The sequence below is a fragment of the Acanthopagrus latus genome, chromosome 22, assembly GCF_904848185.1.
Source record: "Acanthopagrus latus isolate v.2019 chromosome 22, fAcaLat1.1, whole genome shotgun sequence".
Taxonomy (NCBI): domain Eukaryota; kingdom Metazoa; phylum Chordata; class Actinopteri; order Spariformes; family Sparidae; genus Acanthopagrus; species Acanthopagrus latus.
In genome coordinates, this window is record NC_051060.1 from 19,206,265 (window position 1) to 19,229,221 (window position 22,957).

The 22,957-nt window shown below is 40.2% G+C and overlaps 2 protein-coding genes and 1 long non-coding RNA gene across 19 annotated transcripts in view; 1 reads left to right on the top strand and 2 right to left on the bottom strand.

Annotated features, from left to right (window-relative positions):
• LOC119012476 (serine protease 23-like) overlaps window positions 1-3,579 on the bottom strand; it is a 68,415-nt gene extending 64,836 nt beyond the window's left edge. For 14 of the 16 annotated variants that reach the window (XR_005072491.1, XR_005072482.1, XR_005072490.1 and 11 more), the window contains exons 1-2: window positions 3,440-3,579; window positions 3,073-3,167 (exon numbers count right to left, since the gene is read on the bottom strand). The gene's annotated coding sequence lies outside the window, so the exon portion shown is untranslated. Of the gene's footprint in view, window positions 1-2,570; window positions 2,789-3,072; window positions 3,168-3,439 lie in introns of all 16 variants that reach the window. The other 2 variants (XR_005072488.1, XR_005072484.1) reach the window with 1 other exon arrangement.
• Window positions 3,574-11,891, top strand: elovl4b (ELOVL fatty acid elongase 4b). 2 transcript variants are annotated; one of them, XM_037086359.1, is made up of 7 exons: window positions 3,574-3,853; window positions 6,075-6,166; window positions 6,942-7,129; window positions 7,826-7,906; window positions 8,937-9,108; window positions 9,294-9,421; window positions 10,466-11,891. In XM_037086359.1, exons 2-7 carry the CDS (start codon window positions 6,100-6,102, stop codon window positions 10,745-10,747), a joined length of 918 nt encoding a protein of 305 aa, XP_036942254.1. In that variant the 5' UTR covers window positions 3,574-3,853; window positions 6,075-6,099; the 3' UTR covers window positions 10,748-11,891. The 2 variants fall into 2 exon arrangements, with proteins under 2 accessions (XP_036942254.1, XP_036942255.1); XM_037086360.1 differs by lacking the exon at window positions 3,574-3,853 and adding an exon at window positions 3,902-4,060.
• Window positions 11,892-16,397: 4,506 nt separating this feature from the next.
• Window positions 16,398-20,759, bottom strand: LOC119012480. The gene is made up of 2 exons (XR_005072494.1): window positions 20,701-20,759; window positions 16,398-16,569 (listed from the first exon to the last, which is right to left on the bottom strand). It is a non-coding gene; the product is annotated as an uncharacterized LOC119012480 (long non-coding RNA).
• Between the last annotated feature and the right edge of the window lie 2,198 nt (window positions 20,760-22,957).

Here is a 22,957-nt window from a genome sequence, read left to right on the forward strand (position 1 = left end):
TCACTCACCAACACATGACATTTAAACTCTACTATATTGCCGCTTGACACAGACACGAGGAGCACATTCAGATACAGGCACTCAATGAAGCATTTGGTCTAACAGTCATTTTATAAGGTCAGTAATATTACTGGTGCCTTCTGAGATGAGACTCAAACCTCTGTGGTAGTACAACATGCTTCCCTAATGATAATATTAAAAAGTCATGAAGCCCTCATAAGCTTTTACCAGTTTTATAATATAATGATAATAATACAATAAATACTACGGTACATTCAGTTTAATGATGCCAGTGTTCCTTTAGGTCATATGTCACTGTTCAATGTCCTAAATAGCAATAGATGTCTCCTTCTTCTTCTTTTTAATTTTCATCAACTTGAATATCTGATTTTAGATAGCTTTTCCAAGTTTCTCCAAAAGTCTTTAACCAAAAAATGGCAAATAATCTTCAAAACTATTTTTCATTATTATATTTGGACTCAGAGGAAATGCATGAATTTCTGTTACCGCATGACACCGCATTTATCTAACATATCTTTACTTAATCATCTGACTTTCGTTTCATGATAACCACATTAATCTCAAAATTGTCTCTTTATGTAGAATTTGTAGACACTCGAAATCTGAGCGACCACAGCTCAATGGGACTCACTTTCGTGATGCCACATGACTCAAACCACTTCACACAGACACTCTGCCTCACTGTAAGACAGCCAAGAGTTGTTAGTGCACTATTCAGGGCTCGTCTAATATTAAGTGCATTTATTCAAGTGGCAGTCTGCAGCTAAACCAATCTTCCAGGTTGCCCTGATGTGGTTGTTGGAGCTTCAGACCGGTAGTCATGACATTTGTGATTATAGGACCGCCGACGTGCCTCCTTTAAATTCTGCATTCACCACACTCTGAGTGTGCCAAACTAAATTGGCAGAAAGGACCACACAGATATGAACGTGTCTGCGTGCGAGGGAGGTGAGACCAGCAGTGTGCAGGCAGACAGGCAGGTGAATTTGGAAAAAAAAAACAAAAACAAAACTGGAGTTAAGCTCTACCTATTTTCAAAATTCTGCTCAAGCTAGTTGTGCCAACTTGCACCAGCTAATGAATGGGAAAGTGATACCAGCAGCAGTGTATGCTGGGAATGTAGACATCCACAGTATGTACACTTCTGTGACCTGCAGGTCATGAGCATACAGGCTGTAGATGGCCTGTAGGTGGCAATCAATACACAATATCTACATCTGCAGGCCTAAACAAGTTCCAGTCCCTTTGTCAGCTTCATTCAGTGACACGGACCCATTCTGCTTTTTCCAAAGAACTCATTTATTTCTATTTTGTACAAACCTATTAATCTACAAGAAGCGCCTCTTTGAGAAGTGCTTCTCTTTCGCCATTTCTGATTTTTTTTTCTGACACCTCCCAACATCTACTTTTAAAAGTTAAACATAAAAGCATTTCACATTTAATTTATCTATCATTTATCTTCCATAATCATAAAGTTTTTGATGGCTTATTATCAGCTAATTGTAGGATTCCCTAAACTTTTTTGGATCTCTCTGCTGTTTGCAATTGATTCAATGTCATTGTTAAAGGTATGTTGTTTGGGGGAAGGAATTTCAACCAGAAGAGGAAGTTCTTCATTGACTGATTTGTGTATGCCTAAACCAACTAAATAAACACAACACAATTTCATACTGTTTTACTTTGTTTATATGTGGCGGACCCTGCCACCTTTCTAGCTTCAAACAGTGTTCTGGGGACCTTATTTCCCTCTGAGAACAGCTTGTTTATTCAGTTAGACAAAAATTTAAATAAATAAAGTTTGCAGTATAACCTCAATATCAAAATTCTGAGTTTTAATTTATTTTCCAAAACTACATAATGCCCCTTTAATGAGGGTTACAATTTAATGATCTCTCAGGTATAAATGAAGAGTGAATGAATACATGAATTCCCTGGAGTGCACAGCATGATTTAGGGATTAGGAAAATAATGAAAAGATTTAAGCACATTTTCAAAACAGCCAAACACCAGCTTGATTGATTCTCCACTGAGTGCAAAAAATGTTTTAAAAAGGAGATATCAGTTTTCACAAATGAAAAATGTCTTCAAATGTTCTTCTCCAACACCAAAACTCTTCTCCAAAACAAAGCAGGCAAGAGGGGAGGATGCTCCTCGGACTGTCAATTTTAGAGATGAAGGGTTTTCTGTTTTCTGAGCAAATAGCTGCAAGTACCATAATTACAGTGCAATTGCTGTCATGAACTGAACCATCAAGGCGAATCTGGAATGAATTGTGCCAGTCGAAACAGCTTTTTTACTGCATTCATTGCGGTGTTGTGTAGATAATTTGACACTGAATTTGCATATTTTATCAAGCATGCAAAATTGATGATGGATAATTACAATTCTGTGATGCATGACGTGACGTGAATCTGCTGCTAAACCACAAATGTCAATATGCTAAGATGTGTAACAGAACTACAGCCAAGAGCAAAGGCAGCGCTCATTCGTGGTGTTTTTGTAAATCTATTCTGAAACTGTATTTATGTGATTTGGGTTCATGCAAATACTTTTGTTCTTAGCAGGATGCAGTAGACAGATTTTCGTCACAGATTTGTGGGGAGATGGCGAGCGTGTATTCATCTGGATCACCAGCGAATAGCCGTGCGGGGACCAACTCTTTCCTCCGCGCAGATAGACTCCAGTTTCTTTTACTGTTTTGGATTCTAGCAGCTCTTTAGTCTTTCATCCAAGTTAGCCAAGTCCAAGTTGGATCTGTCACCACTGCCTATGGAAAGTCCAAGTATGAACAAGGCCAAATATGACACCGGGGAAAGACAGGGCAATGGCGTCTTTCTGAATAATCTAGGTGCACAAAGATGGCACAGTATGTAGTTCACCCTGGATGTAGTTTGGTTGAGGCACTTCAAGATTGATAGTCAGAACTAAATTTCACTGACGTTTGGCAGACTAACATAATAAACTTTGCCAGTGAGGTACTGCAGCTTAAACTGAATGACTAACAGAAGTTGGAGCAGACTACAGCAAAAAGAAGGAACTCCATTGACTCACTGCAACAGCCTCCTTCAGAGAAACCAAATCTATCCTGAGGCCCCGTCAGTGTCAGGAGGCCAGGTGAGCTGAAGAAGATGGCTTGACAGCTCCATCTAGTGGAAGAAACCGAGAAGAGACGAGAGGAGAGGGGATGACAACCATCACCAGATACCGGCCAAAGAAAAACGATGAAGATGGACTATTGTCACAGGATGTGGACACATATGCTTAGCTAGCTTTGTGGCACACTTAAACTAGCATAAAGTGATAGAGTGATATTTCTCTCTACAAAAGTAGAATTTAGTCAGTTAATAAGCTGACAGCGTGTTGGTTGACAGGTTGTGTAGTTGTGTTAGTTGTGTAGTTAAACAGTAGTAATAAATACCGAGGAAGGAACAGAAGAAAGTCTTTGTCACAGGGACCTGGCGGCCATTATCTGCCAACGTCTGCCCACCCTCACACACGCGAGAGACACGGGGAGTGAAATTCCCCGCATGCGCAGTGGCACCTGGCTTCCCTCGGTGTCTAGGAGATTGCAAGAAGATGATGCGGCTGAGCGGACTGAATGCATAATTGGCCTATCTTAGTCATAGATTTTCACTTGCCTTGTCCAGTTTCTTGCCAAATTGCTGTTTAATGTCGAACTGTAGCCGGCGCGGTGTAGAAACTTGATTAGCGGTGACGGCAGGAGAAGGGAAGAAGGGGAGAAGAAGGAGAAGAGGAGCGGAGCGGTGACTGAGAGAGGAGTTGGGCATCAAATTGCACCGGATGTCATTACACGCTCTTAAATATCGAGGACGTAAGTATGGTTGTTTTTTTTAACGTCTTGTGCGCGTGCTGTGCCGTTGTAACTCAGCTCCGAGCGTTCGAAACGTATTTTAACGGCGTTTACCTTTTTTCAAAAAACGGCTAACTCCCGGCTTTCAGTCTTATTTTAGGGCGTAATTAAGACGAGAGGCTGGCTAAGAGCCCAGCCCTTTGTCCACGACATATCAATTATTACTGTGTAAGTCGTGTCAGATACTTTTCATGGTTTTGTGTGTGTGTGTGTGTTTTTTTTAATATATAGCATTGTTGCTAATCGTGTTCTCGTCCATTGGTCTTTAGCAGCTATCAGCCAGCCACCTGTTAAACCATGGGACGAACCGCACATTTTAATTGAGCTTAAATTAAAAGTGCACATGATTTGATTGGCTGTTATATTACTTAAAAATACATTCAGCTGTCTGTAAGGGTTTTTTAATGTTGTGTTATTACTGCAAATGACAGTGTTGTTTTTGTGAGTGTTTGTGCTCCATTATTCTCCATGATCAGGGTTTTTTTTTTTCTTTGTAGTGTTGCACATAGGCGCATATATGGGCAGATAACCATCAAACAGGTTTGTGGGTCGTTGGGCATTTGTACTTAGGCCTACATCTAAGCTCGTTGATCAATTGAATTTAAGCCTCTTGAGCGGTCCGAGCGAAACCTGCTGACACATGCGCCCCTGCCTTTTTGTGTGTGCGCATAAACCCGGTTAACCCTCTCTATCTCATTTCCCACTGCCACCAAAGTAAACTCTCCCCCTCGGTGGCTCTGTGAACGCATGGAGTCCATTCTGCAGACCATGTGGTGCCCCGGACACCCATGTGCAAAATACTGCTGCGGAAAACACTCCCAACACTGTGCTGTCAGCGAGCACTCATTGGTGGACAGCTGTCAGTCACTGTGCGCACAAGCAATTAATTATTTAAAGGGCAGCTGATGTGACACATCGGATTAATTATAGATTAATATAGAAGACACCTGCTGTCAGGTGGATGAGAAGTGTGTGTTATGTAATGCTGCTTAATTAAGGGTAATGATGTGCATGTCTCTCTGTCTTGATGTACTGTCAAGTGCTGTCATACAGGAGTAAAAGTAAATATCATGTTGATATTAGATTAGTAACTGTGAAAGTCTCCTATATGAATAGAACTTGAGTAAAAGTCGTTACATATCTCGTGTTAAATGTACTTAAGCATAAAAAATACTAGTAAAAGTAATAACGCCTATATTTGCTTGTATGTTCATACTATCAGCTATGAGCCATGCTGATATTAAGTGTTTTTTCTGATTTTCATCGGACTGCCAATAAAATTAATTCATTTTTAAAAGCATTACTTTTGCTCTGATGCAACCTGCAAAGTAACTAAAGTTATCAGAGGAGTAAAAAGTACAATATTTGCTTACAAGATGTTGTGGATCCGAAGTATTAAGTAGAGGAAAATTAAAATACTTGAGTAAAGTCAAGTACAATACTCAATGTTTGGAAAACTTCTCAAAAACACTCTGTAAAAGCAAGCATCTGGCAAGAAAATCAAACAATAACCTCAATATTGATATTGTTGCAATATTGTAGGGATGTCTTTTGGTGTCACAATGAGATTTCTGATGAATTATCATCTGTACTGTCAGGAACAGATACAGGAGAATTATTCAGTATCCTCTATCCCATTTCCTACAATTATATCAAACTGTTGTGACCGGCAGTCACATGAATCAATGGAAAGAACATTAGCATCTTGAGTAGGATAATGTTACCATACCATTTCAAAAAGTGAAAAGAGGCCTAACATGGTATTTTAGGGTGAATACTGCCGTGCTGAAAAGAGTATAATAGATACACTTGCAAACATGCATTTATAATACGCTGAATAATTCATGTGACACAGTAGAATTCAAATCCCGGCCTAAAAGGCTCTCGCTTCTCACGAATTACACCCCGAGGAGTCAGGTGAGGACGATGGTGGAAAGTGTTCTCTTTGGCTTGATGAATACGTGAACATCAACATATTCAGGCTAATCATGGCAGAGATGTGTTTCGGTAGTTTAAAAAGGCTGACTCATACAAAATGATCACGTAAGCCAGCTGCTCATGCTACTAGTTACACTGATGGGATACATATAATACGTATGGCCTGTAATTTAATTTGGGTGGCTGTCGCTGACTTGAACCTTCTCTTTCTCTCTCCCCCTCCTTCTCTCCCTCTGTGCCACAGTATAATCGAGACCAAAGGCAGAGCCATGGAGGTTGTAACACATTTTGTGAATGACACTGTAGAATTTTACAAATGGAGCCTTACTATAGCAGGTAAGATCACTGTGCCGTTTCAGACATGTTGTGAAAATATGAAAAATTTGTGTTTCATCTTAGTTTTAGAGATCGGGTAGTGTGCAGCAAAGACAGGAAATCCCCAGTTTGGCCATGTTATCTTTCCGCAGGCGTCAACCACAGTCAGCTTAATATAGTCAGCGTGATATATATTTATTGGATTGGAAAATTATGTAACTAGGTCAAAGGTGAACCAGGAAGCAGCCACCAGTAACCATATGGAAGTGTAGTTTTCACCTCCGAATATGTAGTTTAGACAAAAATCAAACTGAGGATATGGTATTTACTTCCTGTATTTTTACAATAAGGCAGATAAGCAAATTGCTGTCATTACCAATAAGAATGATGACAGCTGAAACAAAATTAGTATTACTGTCTTATAAACTATTGAACTTGTTCTTTAAAGGGTAACTCCACCAGTTTTATACATTAAAGAGTCCTGACAGGTCTTGGGGAGTGCGACTGCATATGTGAAAGAAGTGGTACAAAGCCCTTTGCGGCTCCAGAAGGAGCTGCATGTAATCTGATAAATTGCCTCCACTGATGTTGCTCAGTGGATAAGCTGCGTTTAGGACATGTAGGCACCAGGTTTTGAATAGCAGTCCAGTGGTCCAGTCGATTTTGATCATTTGTTTTTAAGCTGCCCATAATGAGTCCAACAGTATTAAAGCAGTGCAACGCTAGAGCAGTGGACTTGCTTCACGACTATACCTGATGTTCTCCCCGCATTGAACCAAACCCTTTTTTCCTCCAGACAAGAGGGTGGAGAAGTGGCCCATGATGTCATCTCCCCTCCCCACTCTGGCCATCAGCTGCCTGTACCTGCTCTTCCTGTGGGCGGGGCCCCGATACATGCAGGACCGCCAGCCCTACACGCTCAGGAAGACCCTCATAGTCTACAACTTCAGCATGGTGGTCCTCAATTTCTACATCGCCAAAGAGGTAAATGCTATGTCTCGCTCGTGTGTTAGAGCAGTACACATGACTGACAACATGAATATAGCCTATATAGCCTATATGTTAAAGGGATGATGTGGCAAATATGTAGTTAGGTCCTAATAAGTTCTTCAAATTACCTGTCACTTGTTTTCACACCGCCAAAGATTTTGCAAGTTGCATTATACTCGTTGCATGTTGTATTTGTTGTAGAGACACCAGTGATACTGCCCACTGAGACAAACCGTACTACTTCATATGAAGAGATGAGAAAACCTCACAGTTGTACCACTTTAATATGACATTTTAATCGTTGAACACTAAGTCTAGTCTGCATAGTATCGCAATGAAGCAACCAACTAGTGGTCATGCATCTGATTACTGGAAATGCTTTGTGATTCATTCACCCAATGAAAACTAAGATGCTGCAGATGGGTTTTACTGTCGCAATGATCTCCGATCCCTGAAATGTCTAATAGCCCTCAGATGTTTCAAATAATCCACTCATTTTACAGGAAACTTAACACTTGATGGCAAAACATACCACTTCCTAAAAAGGAACTTAGATATTTTAGAAGAAATAACTAGTCTGCACCGTCCTTCGTGGATAGAGAGTGTTTCAGCAAGGATGATGACAAGAAATGTCAACCGTTTTCTCCTCAGCGTCTTTCTGACTCTGTTTGGTTTCTTTCCTCTCATCAGCTCCTACTAGCCTCTAGAGCAGCTGGGTACAGCTACCTCTGTCAACCTGTCAAGTACTCCAATGATGTCAACGAAGTCAGGGTAAGCTCCCTCCAACACACACACATACACATCGCATAACACATCTACACATTTACAGTGTCTGTGCACAGATTCACACAGGTAGCACCCCTAGCATTTAGTTTTGTTTGGGTTGAAGAAAGAAAGAAACAGGGAGAGACCAGAGTTAGTGGTGACACTTGTGATTTCAGGACAGTGGAGGGTGTGGTCTGCACTCAGATAGGCGGGAGTAATTGGTCTCACCACCATGACTCGCCACCCCCGTCTCCACCTTCCAGCCTCGCTCTTTCATGATGGCAGGATGCCACGCCACCGTGGCTTAGCAAGCAACCATGTCTACTCTGTGCATGTGTGTGTGTGTCAGGCTGGTAGGAATGAAGAGTTAAAGAGGAGAACACACACACAGAGTGATTGATGGCCAGTAGATGTGGGAAGATGTGACTTTTAATAGGGAATACATCTGCAGTATATTTGGTTTCCAAGTCTATTTGCATGAAAATATGATAATTAAATTTCTCCAGAGGAATCAATTGTTATCCTATCTTGTCTGATGTGTACCGCTTAAATATTGATTCCAGGCGAGGTGTCTTATATGTATAATTTATTCCCAATCACACTAAAAACAGCACCATTAATTAGGGGAAATGTGCTGTGTATTCTACACAATTTTCCCATTAGTTCTTGGTGACCAGCTGTTTCTTAGGCATTGATCCTACAATAAGATATGACTCTACTCTGTTTTTTAACCTTGATTTAGTTGTGTTTCAGTATTTTGTGCATTTCCCTTAGACCTCGTCAACAAATAACAACTGCTAGCAAATATTTCTTTACTCAACTGTCATGCATAACTGGAATCATGTTGAGGCTGTAAAGGGCTGATTAACAAGGACCCTGAGGAACTGTACCAAGTTTTACAAGTGTGCATGCAGATTAAATTTACAATCTGAAGCTGTAATCTATCAAAGATGCTATCCCATACAGTGGTGTCAGTGTCTCAGATCCACCGCAGTGAGATGCATTAATTCACTCCACCCTTGTTTTGTGTCTTCAGATAGCATCTGCTCTCTGGTGGTACTACATCTCCAAAGGCGTGGAGTTCCTGGATACAGTCTTTTTCATCCTCAGGAAGAAGTTCAACCAGGTCAGCTTCCTCCACGTCTACCACCACTGCACCATGTTCATCCTCTGGTGGATCGGCATCAAATGGGTCCCCGGTGGACAGTGTGAGTGAAAAGACTTTTTTTTTTTTTTTTTTTTAATGATACTCAGCTGTTGAATTCGTCAGATTTATCTTTGTGCTTTTCACTTCTGATGCATCACACACTGAGTTGCATGAGAGCCGTTTATGAATAACAGGACCACCATCGCATCTGATACTAATCTAAATTTCCATTTCATCTTTCCACAGCATTTTTTGGTGCAACCATCAACTCTTCCATCCACGTGCTCATGTACGGATACTACGGCCTGGCAGCCCTGGGACCTCAGATGCAGAAGTACCTCTGGTGGAAGAAATACCTCACCATTATCCAGATGGTGAGTATCAGTTTAGGGCTGTGTTTTTGTTTGCATGTGTGTTCAGGGAAAATTACATTAATTAATTAAATTGTGCATCTACAGACTAAAGTATACAGAATTGAGCAGATTTGAAAAGATTTGGTGAAATATCGATCCTGATTAAGACTGATTTGACTGTTTACTGGTTGAGTCATAACATTGTGTTTGAAAGTGTTAAAAGTCTGTAGTCTGTAAACATATGTGACCATTTGTACTGATTTTTATCTATTTCCGTGATAGTTCATTACATAGTTACATCAACACATGTGGCAATTAATTGTGTTTTTGCTTTGTTTAAAGCTATGGTGTGATTTGGCTTTAAAATAATACTGTGAACATCTCTAAATATTTTAAAATGTCCCCAAAGGCACTAAATATATGCTTGGCAGCAAAATCAAATATTGTGATGTTTTTGACCAAAGGCCTCAAATATTGATATTGCGACAATATAGTGTTGTGATATAAGTGTTTGATTTATGTTCCTGTACAAGTTTGCGGAAGTTAAAAGGCCAAAGTCTGCACCAACAGAAGCTGCTCTCTCCCACAGACAGCACTAATCCTGGACTTCTCGTCAATAGTCCCACCTCCCACCTTAAATTCTGTGACTTTGTGACATCACACTGCATCACCATGTCACACAGTTTATGTCTAGCAGCTAGTTTGGCTTTTAAGAACTGATTTAGTACTGCTGCCCTGTTGTTGTTGTTGTTAGTTGGCAGTTTTGGGTCTGGCATGCGTGAGCTGACCAGTCAGAGCAGACTGAGTATTCTGGTGATGTCTTAAAGAGCGCTGTTGCACAATATGTCGCCTTTAACAGAATGAGGTTTGGATGATAATAATCAGTAATCAGATAATAACTGAGCTGAAATGCAGCCTTTAAAACCAGGAAAAGACAACAAGTATGTCATATCATGATATAATGTCATTTGAAAGATGATTTATTGTCCAGTAGTCGTTAATGATATGATATTGATATATTGCCAAGCCCCCTGATTAATTATTTTTTTGTGTTTCCATCTCCAGATCCAGTTCCACGTGACCATCGGCCACGCCGGCCACTCCCTCTACACAGGCTGCCCATTCCCCGCCTGGATGCAGTGGGCTTTGATCGGCTACGCTGTCACCTTCATCATCCTCTTCGCCAACTTCTACTACCACGCTTACCGAGGCAAACCTTCATCCACGCAGAAGGGAGGCAAGCCCGTCGCCAACGGCACCTCCGCGGTAACTAACGGTCACAGCAAAGCGGAGGAGGTGGAGGAGAACGGGAAGAGGCAAAAGAAGGGAAGAGCGAAAAGGGAGTAAAGAAGAAAGAGGGCGTGCTTGGCGATTAACAGAGAGAGGACAGTTGTTTTAAAAAGGGCCAGAGATGGAGGGAGGGGAGGGATAAACAGCAGGTTCAAACCAGACCGGCCTCATTATCCCTGCAAATAATGTAGAAGGAGGTGATGTTGGTGACCAACTTGGAAAGGTGGAAAAGTAGCAGTGTGTGTGTTTGTGGATGTGTCTGTAAGGGTTTCTGGATTTGAAAGGTTGTGTTGGTTGTCTTCCATAGCAGTTTTTTTTTTTTTTTTTTTTTTTTTTAAATCAAGAAAAAGCTAAATGCTGACCACGTAGGATCCGCGCTCATCTGTCCAACTGGGGTTTTGGACTGTAGTAGGACCAAAGTATTTAAAATGGGCCTACAAGCTGCTCAGCATCCATTAACTTATCAACCAAAATTCACCTCCAACTTTTGTACTCTGGATTCCAGTATTATTTTAACTGAAAGCTTGAATAGTCTTTAATATGCTTATTTATTTTCTAGTGCTCTAAAAGAGTTTTAATGAATTTAACTATTACCAACAAAAGAACATGCAGAAGTTTATACCAAAGGTTTATTTTCTTGGTTCGGGGTTTTTTTCTTGTTTTAAGAATACTTAGAGTAAAGTTAGCAAACAAAAGAAAAAGGTTACAAATCTCACGACTGCCATCTATTGTATTGAACTACTTTTTAATTATTCACACTATCTACCAATCCAACATGTCATGGACTTTACATTTCTCTGCTGTCTCAATCTGAAGTAACTGTGCTTTTTTGCACTTGCAGACATTCTCTTTGTGTTCATTGTGAATTAAAACGTTGGTTTAAAACACTTTGGGAGGGGACTGTAGTTTTATTTTAGTCTTTATGCAAATGTGTGGGTATCTTTGTTATGATTTCTTTTTGTGGGTCCTCATGATTTATTTCTTTTTGCTGTGCGATGTAGCCGAGGTGCAAGAATAAGAGATTGAATTTCAGCTCAGTACTGTCTCACTGCCATGTAGGACTGAAGGGAAACCTGACAAGAGCTTCTTTTTTATTTTAAAGAAAACAAATGGTTATTTCATTGTCTTATTAAGAATCAATAAACGACACAGCTTCGGGCTGCACATATAACTGAAATAAAGACAATGTCAGCACCCCATAGTTCATGTTTGTGTGTCTTTGTGTCAGCATCAACTTGCATGAGCCATGCACTTGCAAAATTAACTTTAAATCTGTTGCTTAAAGCGGTGTGTTACATTGGATCAAAATGTCACCAGAGCTTCCCATCCCCCACCATCAGATCTCTTCTCCTCGTCCCTCTCCTTCATTCTCTCTCTCTGTCTCCATCCTCCATCCCAGGATCTGCAGGATGGAAAAGGGCTCTTGTGTGTGAGAGGCTGAGGAAGGTTGTGTGTCTTTGGCCTGTCCAGACAGATCTGTCCTAATCTTTGGGGTTAAATTGGCTTTAGCTCCAAAAGAGCTTATTTCCACGTCACTCCGTGAGTTACCTAGGAAAGCAGGTCACTGGAAGAGAAGCCTTTACTAATCTTCCATCAGGGCTCTGCTCAAACTCTCGAACTGGCTATTTATTAGTTTTGATGTCGTGTTGAGTGACAATGCAAGATATGACACATACATAGCAAAAAAGTCCTGCATGTACAGGCACTAACTTATGGATAATACATTATTGTTTTTTCTATTAAACAGTTGTACTGATTGATTGATTTGTTGCATACTTGCCACCCATTTCTTAATTACTTTGCTCTTTCACCACATTGTGAATTTACTAATGCATCTATTATATCATCCATCCTTTATCTTAAATTATTTAGTACAAAAGCCTCCAATCAGATCCATCCTTCTGTTCCTGACACTTTTACCACATCCCGACGCACCACCACCTATCCTTTTACACCCATGGCATCGTGGTGGAGGTGGAAGGAGGTCTGAGGGCGTAGATGTGAATGATAGACTGGATGAGATGAGTAAGACGAGGCGTATGTCCTCCATGGGGACACAGAGGGATCTAAGCCAGGGACTAAGAGGATTGCAGAAGGGCCAAGGCTTTTCTATCAAAGGCATTTAGTGCAGGTCACTATAATAACCTGCATCCCTGCTGCTGCAGGAATGTGCATACAGCACACATACCTGTATGCACACACATATTGTGGAACTTAAGCCCATACTGGTGGGCGATATCAGCTACAGGCCACCCGGAAGCACTGTGTGCTGTAGAAGTTGATGCATTCCTGTGCAACTAACAAGTTAATTGCTCCCAAACATATCACCCTGCCTTTAACAACGTGCTGCAGATACACAAGCCTATCATTTCACAAGCTGGCTGACAGCCGACTGACCCACCCAGTCTTCAGTGGAACGGGGGGAAGGGTCAGTTTGCAGGGGTTAAACCTCTGCAGACCTGACCCGCCAGTCACTCATCTCATTAGCAATTAAATGACTAAGGAGCTCATTCGAGCCTAACAGAGTGGAAACAGTCAGCGTTTTACTGCCTCTCCGTCTGTGTGGGACAGATTGCTTTCAGAGCTGGTGCTGGCTGGGTTTGGTGTGTGCAGAGCCCCCCCTGCTGGGCCTGGGTTTACTTACAGTACATTTGTGGGTAAATTAGTGTGAGTGCGAGGCTGTTCAACAGTTTCTTTTATTTTACTTTTAAGCAGTGGAAGTGGTAGAAGAAAAAATTCACAGTGGTGATTATCTTCTCCCAAACTGATGGAACAATAAGAAAACAACTGAATAAATAGATTAAATAAATTGGAAACTTTAAAATGGATAAAAGATTAAAACTAAAACCCTGCAGCCTCTTCACCTGCATCACCTGAGCCTCCAAGCCACGCCCACCTCCCTGTGTCTAGAAGCAGAAGCTCCTCCTACTGCAGGAGATGACAATTAACCAATCAATTAACTCATAATTAGCTTCTATCAGTGCTATATCTGTGATCTGACAGAAAACATCTTTAGGTTAACAGCTTAAAACATTGATGTATGCCTTCCAAACAGAAAAGATTATTTAATACAACTCAATGTCGCCTTGTATTATTTCAAACCATGAACATTTTTGAACATCCGAATAAGAAATTTCGCTACAAAAGAAGACTGATGTGAGAGTTCGTAACTGTAGAGAGTAACTATGGCTGTGATATAAAGACTTGTATGTGGTATATAAATGGTAATCATATAATATAATCTACATAAATGTGATGGAATTAGAGAGTTTAAATAGTCATTTAGCCTTAGAAAAACACTGTCAGTCTCTTAATTACATTTTAGCCCCACCACCAAATTTCCCCAATTGATCGTGGTAGATGTAAAGGGAGGTCGAAATTTGGTGGTGGGGCAAAATGTAACTTAAGTTTCTTTATAATCTGTGACAAAGCAATTTTGTAAAGAGCACTATAAAAATAAATAAATCTTGTGTGACTGATTGATGATATATTACTGTGCAACACTTCCTCGCTCTTTGGAAACTCATGTGTGCCTGCCTGGTTCCCTGGTTCTCCCGGCTTGATGCCAGCACCCTCAGATTAGTCGCTGTCAGAGGTGCGAACCTGAATTTACAGGCAATGACTGAAAGTTGAAACCCGCTTCACACCCCGTACGTAGCCTGCCCGTGTGAGACAAACTCTGCAGCAGCTGCCGATGGGACCATGCTACTACTTGCACTTGCTAGTAGGCATGCTAACAACTAACAAGCCTGTGACTGCAACTGTCTGTTGTGCCTGTGGTATCTGATGTGATGCTTGTCGAGAGAAGCTGCACAAGAGAGACAGAGTTAGGGCTGCCACTCTGGATTTGTGGGGGGAAAGGACACTCGACTAGCTGACCGACTAATATTGCTGTTCACAGTCCTGCTACTAGCCTGGATAAGTCTAAGGTATTTGTATCAAGATGGATAATGTTTAAAAACAACAAATCTCAATATTAGTACTGGCCTCAAAAGTCCAGTTCTGGTCCGGCTATTATCATACAGATTTAAACAACATTTCCAAAATTGTTTGTTTTCATCAGCAGCTTATTTTCAACCATCCCTGTTCTTGTTTGTGTCCTTCAGCTGCCCGAAACAGAAAGTGGGCCCTGGAGGACGATAAAGTCAGAGACCCTGTCCATGGAAGAGGCTGTTGGAAAGACCCCCACCCAACAAATAGTTCAGTCCATCCCCACCTGACCACAACAGCTCCAAGAGGAAATGCTTTTTGACTAGACAAGTCTACAAAACAAATTTTGCCAAGCTCTTTGGACTGGAGGATTTGCCTTTCTCTGAAAGTCTGACTGAGTTTTTGTGTGAGGAAAACAGAAGATGTAGACGTTGTTTGTGAAACAAAGCCACATCTAAATGTGCAAAATCAGAAAGAAAAAGCAAAAAACAAGCTGGAAATTAGATCACAAGTGCAACTGTCATTTTCTCTTCCCCTGACAGCTCTCCACTTGATCGGCTGTAAAGTTTGTTAGTGATCAGGTACTGCTGCTACATCCAAGGACCAAATTAAAATATCAAATTCTTGACAGACGTTCATGTATTTTTTGTATTATTAGGGCCCGAGCACTATCTGTGTGAGGACCATATTGTTTCCATAACTTCAAATTGTTCACAGAGTAAAACCACAAGCCGCGCACACACTTTTTCCTTTGCTGTGATCACATTAAAAACATAAATGTTAATATTTAAAGTTCAGAGAGCATATTTAGGCTCGGACTGAATTAGCTGAAAACAAACAGGAGAAGTGAGAGACGAAAAAAAGCATTCAGAGAAAAATCTGACCATCACTGGTGCAGCTGAGGAGCCTGTGAACTATACTGACTAAAAGGCCTTTTGGATTTATTTCAGGTCACGTTTTCTATTTTATATTAACAAGTACTTGGTTTAAAACAAGATGTAGAGATCTAAAGATGTAAAAACTTTCAGTCAAATAAAGCCTCATTCAGAGATCCATTCAGAGACATAGAAGGTAATCAAAACTAAAACAATAAGACAATAAGATTAAAACAGCATCTGAAAGGCAGAACGGAAAAAAGTTAAGCTACAGATGAAAAAATACATTAAATAAATGTAATTATTTGAAAGCCACAGTGAACAGTTATGAATTAGATGAGTGGACAGTTTTACTTAAATTACATTGCTGACTACTTTTAAATAAGTAACTATCAGAACAAACATTTTAAATAACCCTCCTGATCCCTGTACAAGTAAACCAAATGTGTTCAGTTAGTGCTTTACAGACCAGTGATATGATTTGTTGTTGCAGACAACAACGAGGCTGCAGAATGATCATATAAACTACTGTAGCTGCTCAAAATGACCATTTATCTGTCTGCTTGGTGACCTCACAGGCAGCACTTCAGGTATATTTCATATCAGCTGCTGGTAAAACGTTATAAACCTCTTACAGAGCTGCTGTTAGCTTCATTCATGTGATAAGAGATGGAGAGAGGCTAACTTACTCAGACATTATTAAACAACACATGGTTTCTAAATCAGTCACTCCCAGAATAGGAATAGTTAATGAAGGTAATGGAAGCCCTGCTCTCCATTACAGAAAGAAAATGTATACATCAAATATAGTTAAAGCTTTGAAAATGCCACTGAGAGGAGACGTTGGACTCCATCAAAAGACTCAAAACGTGCTTTAAAGATCTATAAAAAACACAATAGAGTGTAATTTAAAAAAATGGTTTTATTATGTAAATAACCAGCAAAGACAACAGTGCTCACTGTCTGAGCAGGTGAAACCAGAGTCAGCAAACAACTGCAGCACCTGAAGGAGTTTCATCAGAAGACGGACACTCAGTTTTCCTGCTTCAGGTCCTGAGGCGGCTCGTCCGTCACCTGCAGGAAGAGAAAGAAGAGCAGTGGTAGTTTGATGTCTCTTTGTGGAGGTTTTGTGTTGTTTTGTGTTTGTTTTTAGAGGTTTTGTGTGTTTTTTTTTTTTTAGGGGTTTTTGTTTTTAGGGGTTTTGTGTGTTTGTTTTTAGATGTTTTTGTGTTGTTTTTATGAGTTTTTGTTTTTAGGGGTTTTGTGTGTTTATTTTTAGAGGTTTTTGTGTTGTTTTTATGAGTTTTTGTTTTTAGGGGTTTTGTGTGTTTATTTTTAGAGGTTTTTGTGTTGTTTTTATGAGTTTTTGTTTTTAGGGGTTTTGTGTGTTTATTTTTAGAGGTTTTTGTGTGTCTGTGCAGGTTTTTATTGTTTTTAGAGGTTTTGTTTGTGTGTCAAGTTTTTGTTTTTGTGGTAGTTTGTCCTCCACAAAGAGACCTGGGTCTATTGTTGATGAGTGTTGAGTCTCCTTGTGGAGGTTTGAGTCTCTAACTCAGTTTTATTTAACCTGAAATCACTTTTCATAATTTATTTACATAGAGTTTTAATTTAATTTAATTCAGAGGTAAATTTGAATATTTACAAATTTGGTTTTACTGAAAGGAAACATAAACAAGACTGGTTATAGTGCCTTTTTTTAAATCTAATTCATAAGGTATTTAACATGTGTGCACACTGAGAGTCACAACATTAGAACCAGTGACAGGTGAAATAAATAACATGGATGATTTTGTTCCAATGCCATGTTCGGCTGTGAAGCCATGAGTCCTAGCATTCATGTGGATGTCTCTTTGACAGACACCAGTCACCCAAACACAGCTGCAGACCAAGTACACCCCCTCATGGCAGCAGCACTCCTTGATGGCAGTGGCCCCCCTGCTCAGGAACGACCCGAGGAACGTGGGAAAGAGCTCAAGGTGTCAACCTGGACTCCAGACTCCCCAGATCTCAATCCAATTGAGCTTCCACTGGATGCAGTCAGAGCCAAGAACAATCCATGGGGGCCCCAACATGGATGGGAGTTGGTTCTGGCGCATCCAACAGATGCTCAGCTGGATTGGGATCTGGAGAATGAGGTGGCCAGTTTGACACCGTGGGTTCTTTGCCATGAGGAGGTGCAGTGGGTCTGAACGGTGTTTGGGTGGCTGGTGTTTGTCAAAGAGGCTCCACAGAAATGACAGAAATCAAAGTTTCCCAGCAGAACATTTGATTGTAACAAGATGATCAATGCTCACTTCACTTGTCAGTCATTTTAATGTTGTGGCTGAACAGTGTAGATATACATGTTAAACACTTTTCATATTTTGCATACATTTAGTTTTTAACTATATTATTCATACTTTCACTGCACTTTGTCTAACAGCTTTAGTTACTAGTTACTTTGCAGATTCATATAAACAATATTAAATATTTGCTGATCAAACATGATGTATTATTATAGATTAAGTTATCCAGCATTAAAAGCAGAAAGTTGAGAGCCAGTGTGCTGCATATGGAGGACAATTATTATACTCGTGAAGCAATTCTGTCAAAAGACAGCTGATTTTTGAGTCTCATTCTCAGATCGTCAAATAACGCACTTTGTGGGCTATTAACAGAACTCATAGAGAGTTGAGTTGTTAAAAGTGAGAAGAATTGTATTTTCATATACATTTTATTTCAAGATATATTTTTTTTATATCCAATAACTGTAAAAAACACTCCTTGAATCCTGTGGGTTTTGAGGCGGGGCCTCAGTCTGCTCTGGTTGGTCAGCTCACACAAGCCTGGTTTGCCTAGCAGACAAACTAACAACTGGATTGCTGTTACTGAACTTTTGTGCCTAGAACTCTACGGTGTTGTAACTTAGTACGCTCAACATTGTTTATCTAACACTGTTAGCCTGAAAAGCTTTATTCCACGATGTTTCTCCAGCAAAACAACAACTTCAAAGGCTCCACAAAGCTTATCAAGCACTCTCTCAACGCACATTTGTGTGCTCGAGTGGAGATGAACCTGAACTGAAAACAAACCTTCAATACACTCAGAAGGAGGCAGACAAGCTAACAATCGCTCAAGCTGTTTGTAGCTATCAGTTTGGTGCAATTCCACCATGAACATACCCACAACAACTGCTTCCAAACAAAAACCGTCACTACACCACAATAGGACGATTATTAGTGGCCTGCTGGGCAGAGAGGCCGAGGGCCCTGTAACAGCTTTGTAATGATCTCTGCTTGGTGTTATCAAGCAGGATACTGTTGCACACACTTGCAGAGAAAATGAATTCCTGCATTTTTTTTTTTTTTACATTTTGTTTTATCACAGAGTTCAACATTATCTTCAAGCAAAGGCATCGCGCCCATACACACTGAACTCGCGAGGGGAATCGTCATGGACAGATGAGGGCAGAGATCCAAGCCGCTTTAGTGGCGTCAGGCTAGCTTCTACCGTGGCCCTGAGCATGTCCCTAGCCAGGCACAAGGCCCAAGCTAAACACGCACACTTTGTGCACGCTTCTACCATACCATAGGTGTCTGAACATGAGGGACCTGTAAGTTGGCGGGATCGCACAAGGGCTCGTAAGATACGCTATTACCAATACCAGCGGCTGATCAAAGGCCTGACTACTGCCATTCATGGAAACCACTGCTTACAGCTCCGATGGACTGCACTCGGGCATTTGCCATTGAAGATAGTTGAAGTCCGGTCAAGTTAAACTATAAATTACAATAACACCAGGTTTGCCTGGCAGACCACTAACAACTGTATTACTGTCACTGAACTTTTGTCCCTAAACAGCTCTATACCACAAGGCCTCCAATACAACACATCTCCGCTCAGTTCTGCTGGTGATGTGGCTCTCACTTCACTGCACTTCTACCACAAATAGGAACACCAATGTTAACACCAGGCTCTGCTCATCATAGTTTATACACTCAGAAGGACATAGACAAACTTACAACTGCTCAAGCTAAACCTTACACAGGCTGACAGAAATTAACATGTCTCCAGTCATTCTGCTGGTGTTTGAAGCTCAGTTTGCTGCACCTCTACCACAAGAACCACTTCTAAACCAAAAACTTCACTACCACACAGTCGCACGTCAAAAACTGAATATGATCCTTATCAGTGGCCTGCTGGTCGAATACGCCGAGGCTTACATTGATGTTGAATCTACATAAATGAAGCTGTCCATTTAAAATGTACAAGTCTTAGCTCAAAACCCACAGGGTTCAAAGGAAGAGGAAGTCATTTAAACAGGTTTTGTTTTACTGAGAGGAAATATAAACAAGTCTGGTTATAGTGCCTAAATGCATTTATTTGATCTAATTCATAAAGTATTTAACATGTGTATACACTGAGAGTCACAACATTAGAACCAGTGACAGGTGAAATAAATAACATGGATGATTTTGTTCCAATGCCATGTTCGGCTGTGAAGCCATGAGTCCTAGCATTCATGTGGATGTCTCTTTGACAGACACCAGTCACCCAAACACAGCTGCAGACCAAGTACACCCCCTCATGGCAGCAGCACTCCTTGATGGCAGTGGCCCCCCTGCTCAGGAACGACCCGAGGAACGTGGGAAAGAGCTCAAGGTGTCAACCTGGACTCCAGACTCCCCAGATCTCAATCTAATTGAGCTTCCACTGGATGCAGTCTGAGCCAAAAACAATCCATGGGGGCCCCAACATGGATGGGAGTTGGTTCTGGCGCATCCAACAGATGCTCAGCTGGATTGGGATCTGGAGAATGAGGTGGCCAGTTTGACACCGTGGGTTCTTTGCCATGAGGGGGTGCAGTTGGTCTGAACGGTGTTTGGGTGGCTGGTGTTTGTCAAAGAGGCTCCACAGAAATGACAGAAATCAAAGTTTCCCAGCAGAACATTTGATTGTAACAAGATGATCAATGCTCATTTCACTTGTCAGTCGTTTTAATGTTGTGGCTGAACAGTGTAGATATACATGTTAAATAAAATATGATTATATCATTTATATTAAATATAAATGAGATCAAATAAATGCAGGCGTTCTAAACAGACTGTTTATATTTCCTCTTGGTAAAAAAAAACAAAAAAACATTCAAAATACTACTAGAGTATTAATAAACAGCAACTGACAAATCTCACACTTTCTGCTTTTAACTTTTGCACCTACACTGACCTTGTTGGACCAGGTGTCTCTCCTCTCTGATCACCATACAGGTCAGAGCTGTTCCACCTGAAGCTGAAGACAAGTCCCACTGTTCACCTGGAGAGAGGAGGAAGAACATTAGTATAACATGATGACTACATGCATTTGTGTGTTTGAGTATATATATATATATATATATATATATATATATATATATATATATATATATATATATATATATATATATATATATATATATATATTCTGATTATAGCAGTAAAAAAGAAGATGTAATCAGATTACAGACACATCCGGCAAAAGGGGATTTCTAACAGGATTATCATTTCATAATAAAGAATGGTATAGCAGTCTGTAACCATGTGCATGACATCACTTCAGGAGTCTCGCATCACTCTGCACTGTAAAATCTGCTAAAATCTGATTTAATAAATGTGTTTTTTAAAGATAAACCAAAGGAAACCAAATGTATTAAATCCTGAAAACATATAGTGCTTTATAGACGAGCAATATGATTTTAAAGTGTCTTTTGACAGACAGGGAGTCAGTGCAGTGACATAAATAACACATTAAACCAGAACTGAGACAAACACACTGAATACATTCTGTGCATGCTACAATGAGGCTACAATGAGGCTGCATATTGTGTGTATAATCTACATTAGCTGCTCAAAATAAACTTTTAGATCCTGACATACTAACATACTCAAACATTGTAAACACAACACTTGGAGCCTGTTAGCTAACTGTGCTATACTCAGATATTCAGCTGTTAACATGCTAGCTTTAACTAGTTAAAATCACACAGCAGGATAATGCCTCCAAGCTAACACTCTCCAACAGATACACATGTTAGCTAACATGCTAACCTGTCTGTAAAAACACGACGATTAAATGACTCAGACGTCTTTATAAGCTCATTTTAGTGTCACTACCCGTTAATAAAAGACAGCTGAGCCGCTGCTAACGTGTTTCCCAAACTTGCAGTGGAGCTGCAATAACTTTAATGTCAGCTAGCTAGCTAACATAACATTAGCACTCACTTACAGTGACCAGTATAACATTAGCTAAACAGCTTTCATGCTGTTTAGCTAATGTTATACAAATACTTCATATCGATTTTACCAAAACTACCTTCTTGTTTTTAGGTAGTGACCAAAGTTAAGTTAACTGTGCATTATTCATGTAATTAACATGGCAGAGATAAAAACGACCAAAATCACAATGGAGTTTGGTGCATGGAACAAAACAACGTCCATCAAGGATTTAACTGGCCGTAAATAAAGGATTATGTTCCAGCCGAATTTATCTCATCACTGAACAGTTAAATGAGACGTCTTCAGTTTCTGTTCAGAGTTATTTCAGAAGCATTTGAGGTAGAAACAAAACTCACGGACAGGGAGGCTGGCGCCATTTTAACCCGCACACACTGGGCTGAGACAACGTTAAGGTAATTACTATGTGGAGCTGCTGATATGTTAAGGAACATCACTTGAGCTTATTACCTGAGATCAAGAAGTATTAAATATCTGTACACCTCCCACACAGACATGAATACACCTGTACTGAGCAGGTAACTGGATACACAAAGCAGATTCTCCCAGAATAGGAATAGATGGAAGCCCTGCTCTCCATTACAGAAAGAAAATGTATACATCAAATATAGTTAAAGCTTTGAAAATGCCACTGAGAGGAGACGTTGGACTCCATCAAAAGACTCAAAACGTGCTTTAAAGATCTATAAAAAACACAATAGAGTGTAATTTAAAAGAATGGTTTCATTATGTAAATAACCAGCAAAGACAACAGTGCTCACTGTCTGAGCAGGTGAAACCAGAGTCAACAAACAATTACAGCACCTGAAGGAGTTTCATCAGAAGACGGATACTCAGTTTTCCTGCTTCAGGTCCTGAGGCGGCTCGTCCGTCACCTGCAGGAAGAGAAAGAAGAGCAGTGGTAGTTTGATGTCTCTTTGTGGAGGTTTTGTGTTTGTTTTTAGAGGTTTTGGTGTTGTTTTTAGAGGTTTTGTGTGTTTGTTTTTAGGGGTTTTTGTTTTTAGAGGTTTTGTGTGTTTGTTTTTAGGGGTTTTTGTTTTTAGAGGTTTTGTGTTTGTTTTTAGATGTTTTTGTTTTTAGAGGTTTTGTGTGTTTGTTTTTAGATGTTTTTGTGTTGTTTTTATGAGTTATTGTTTTTAGGGGTTTTGTGTGTTTATTTTTATGAGTTTTTGTTTTTAGGGGTTTTGTGTGTCTGTGCAGGTTTTTATTGTTTT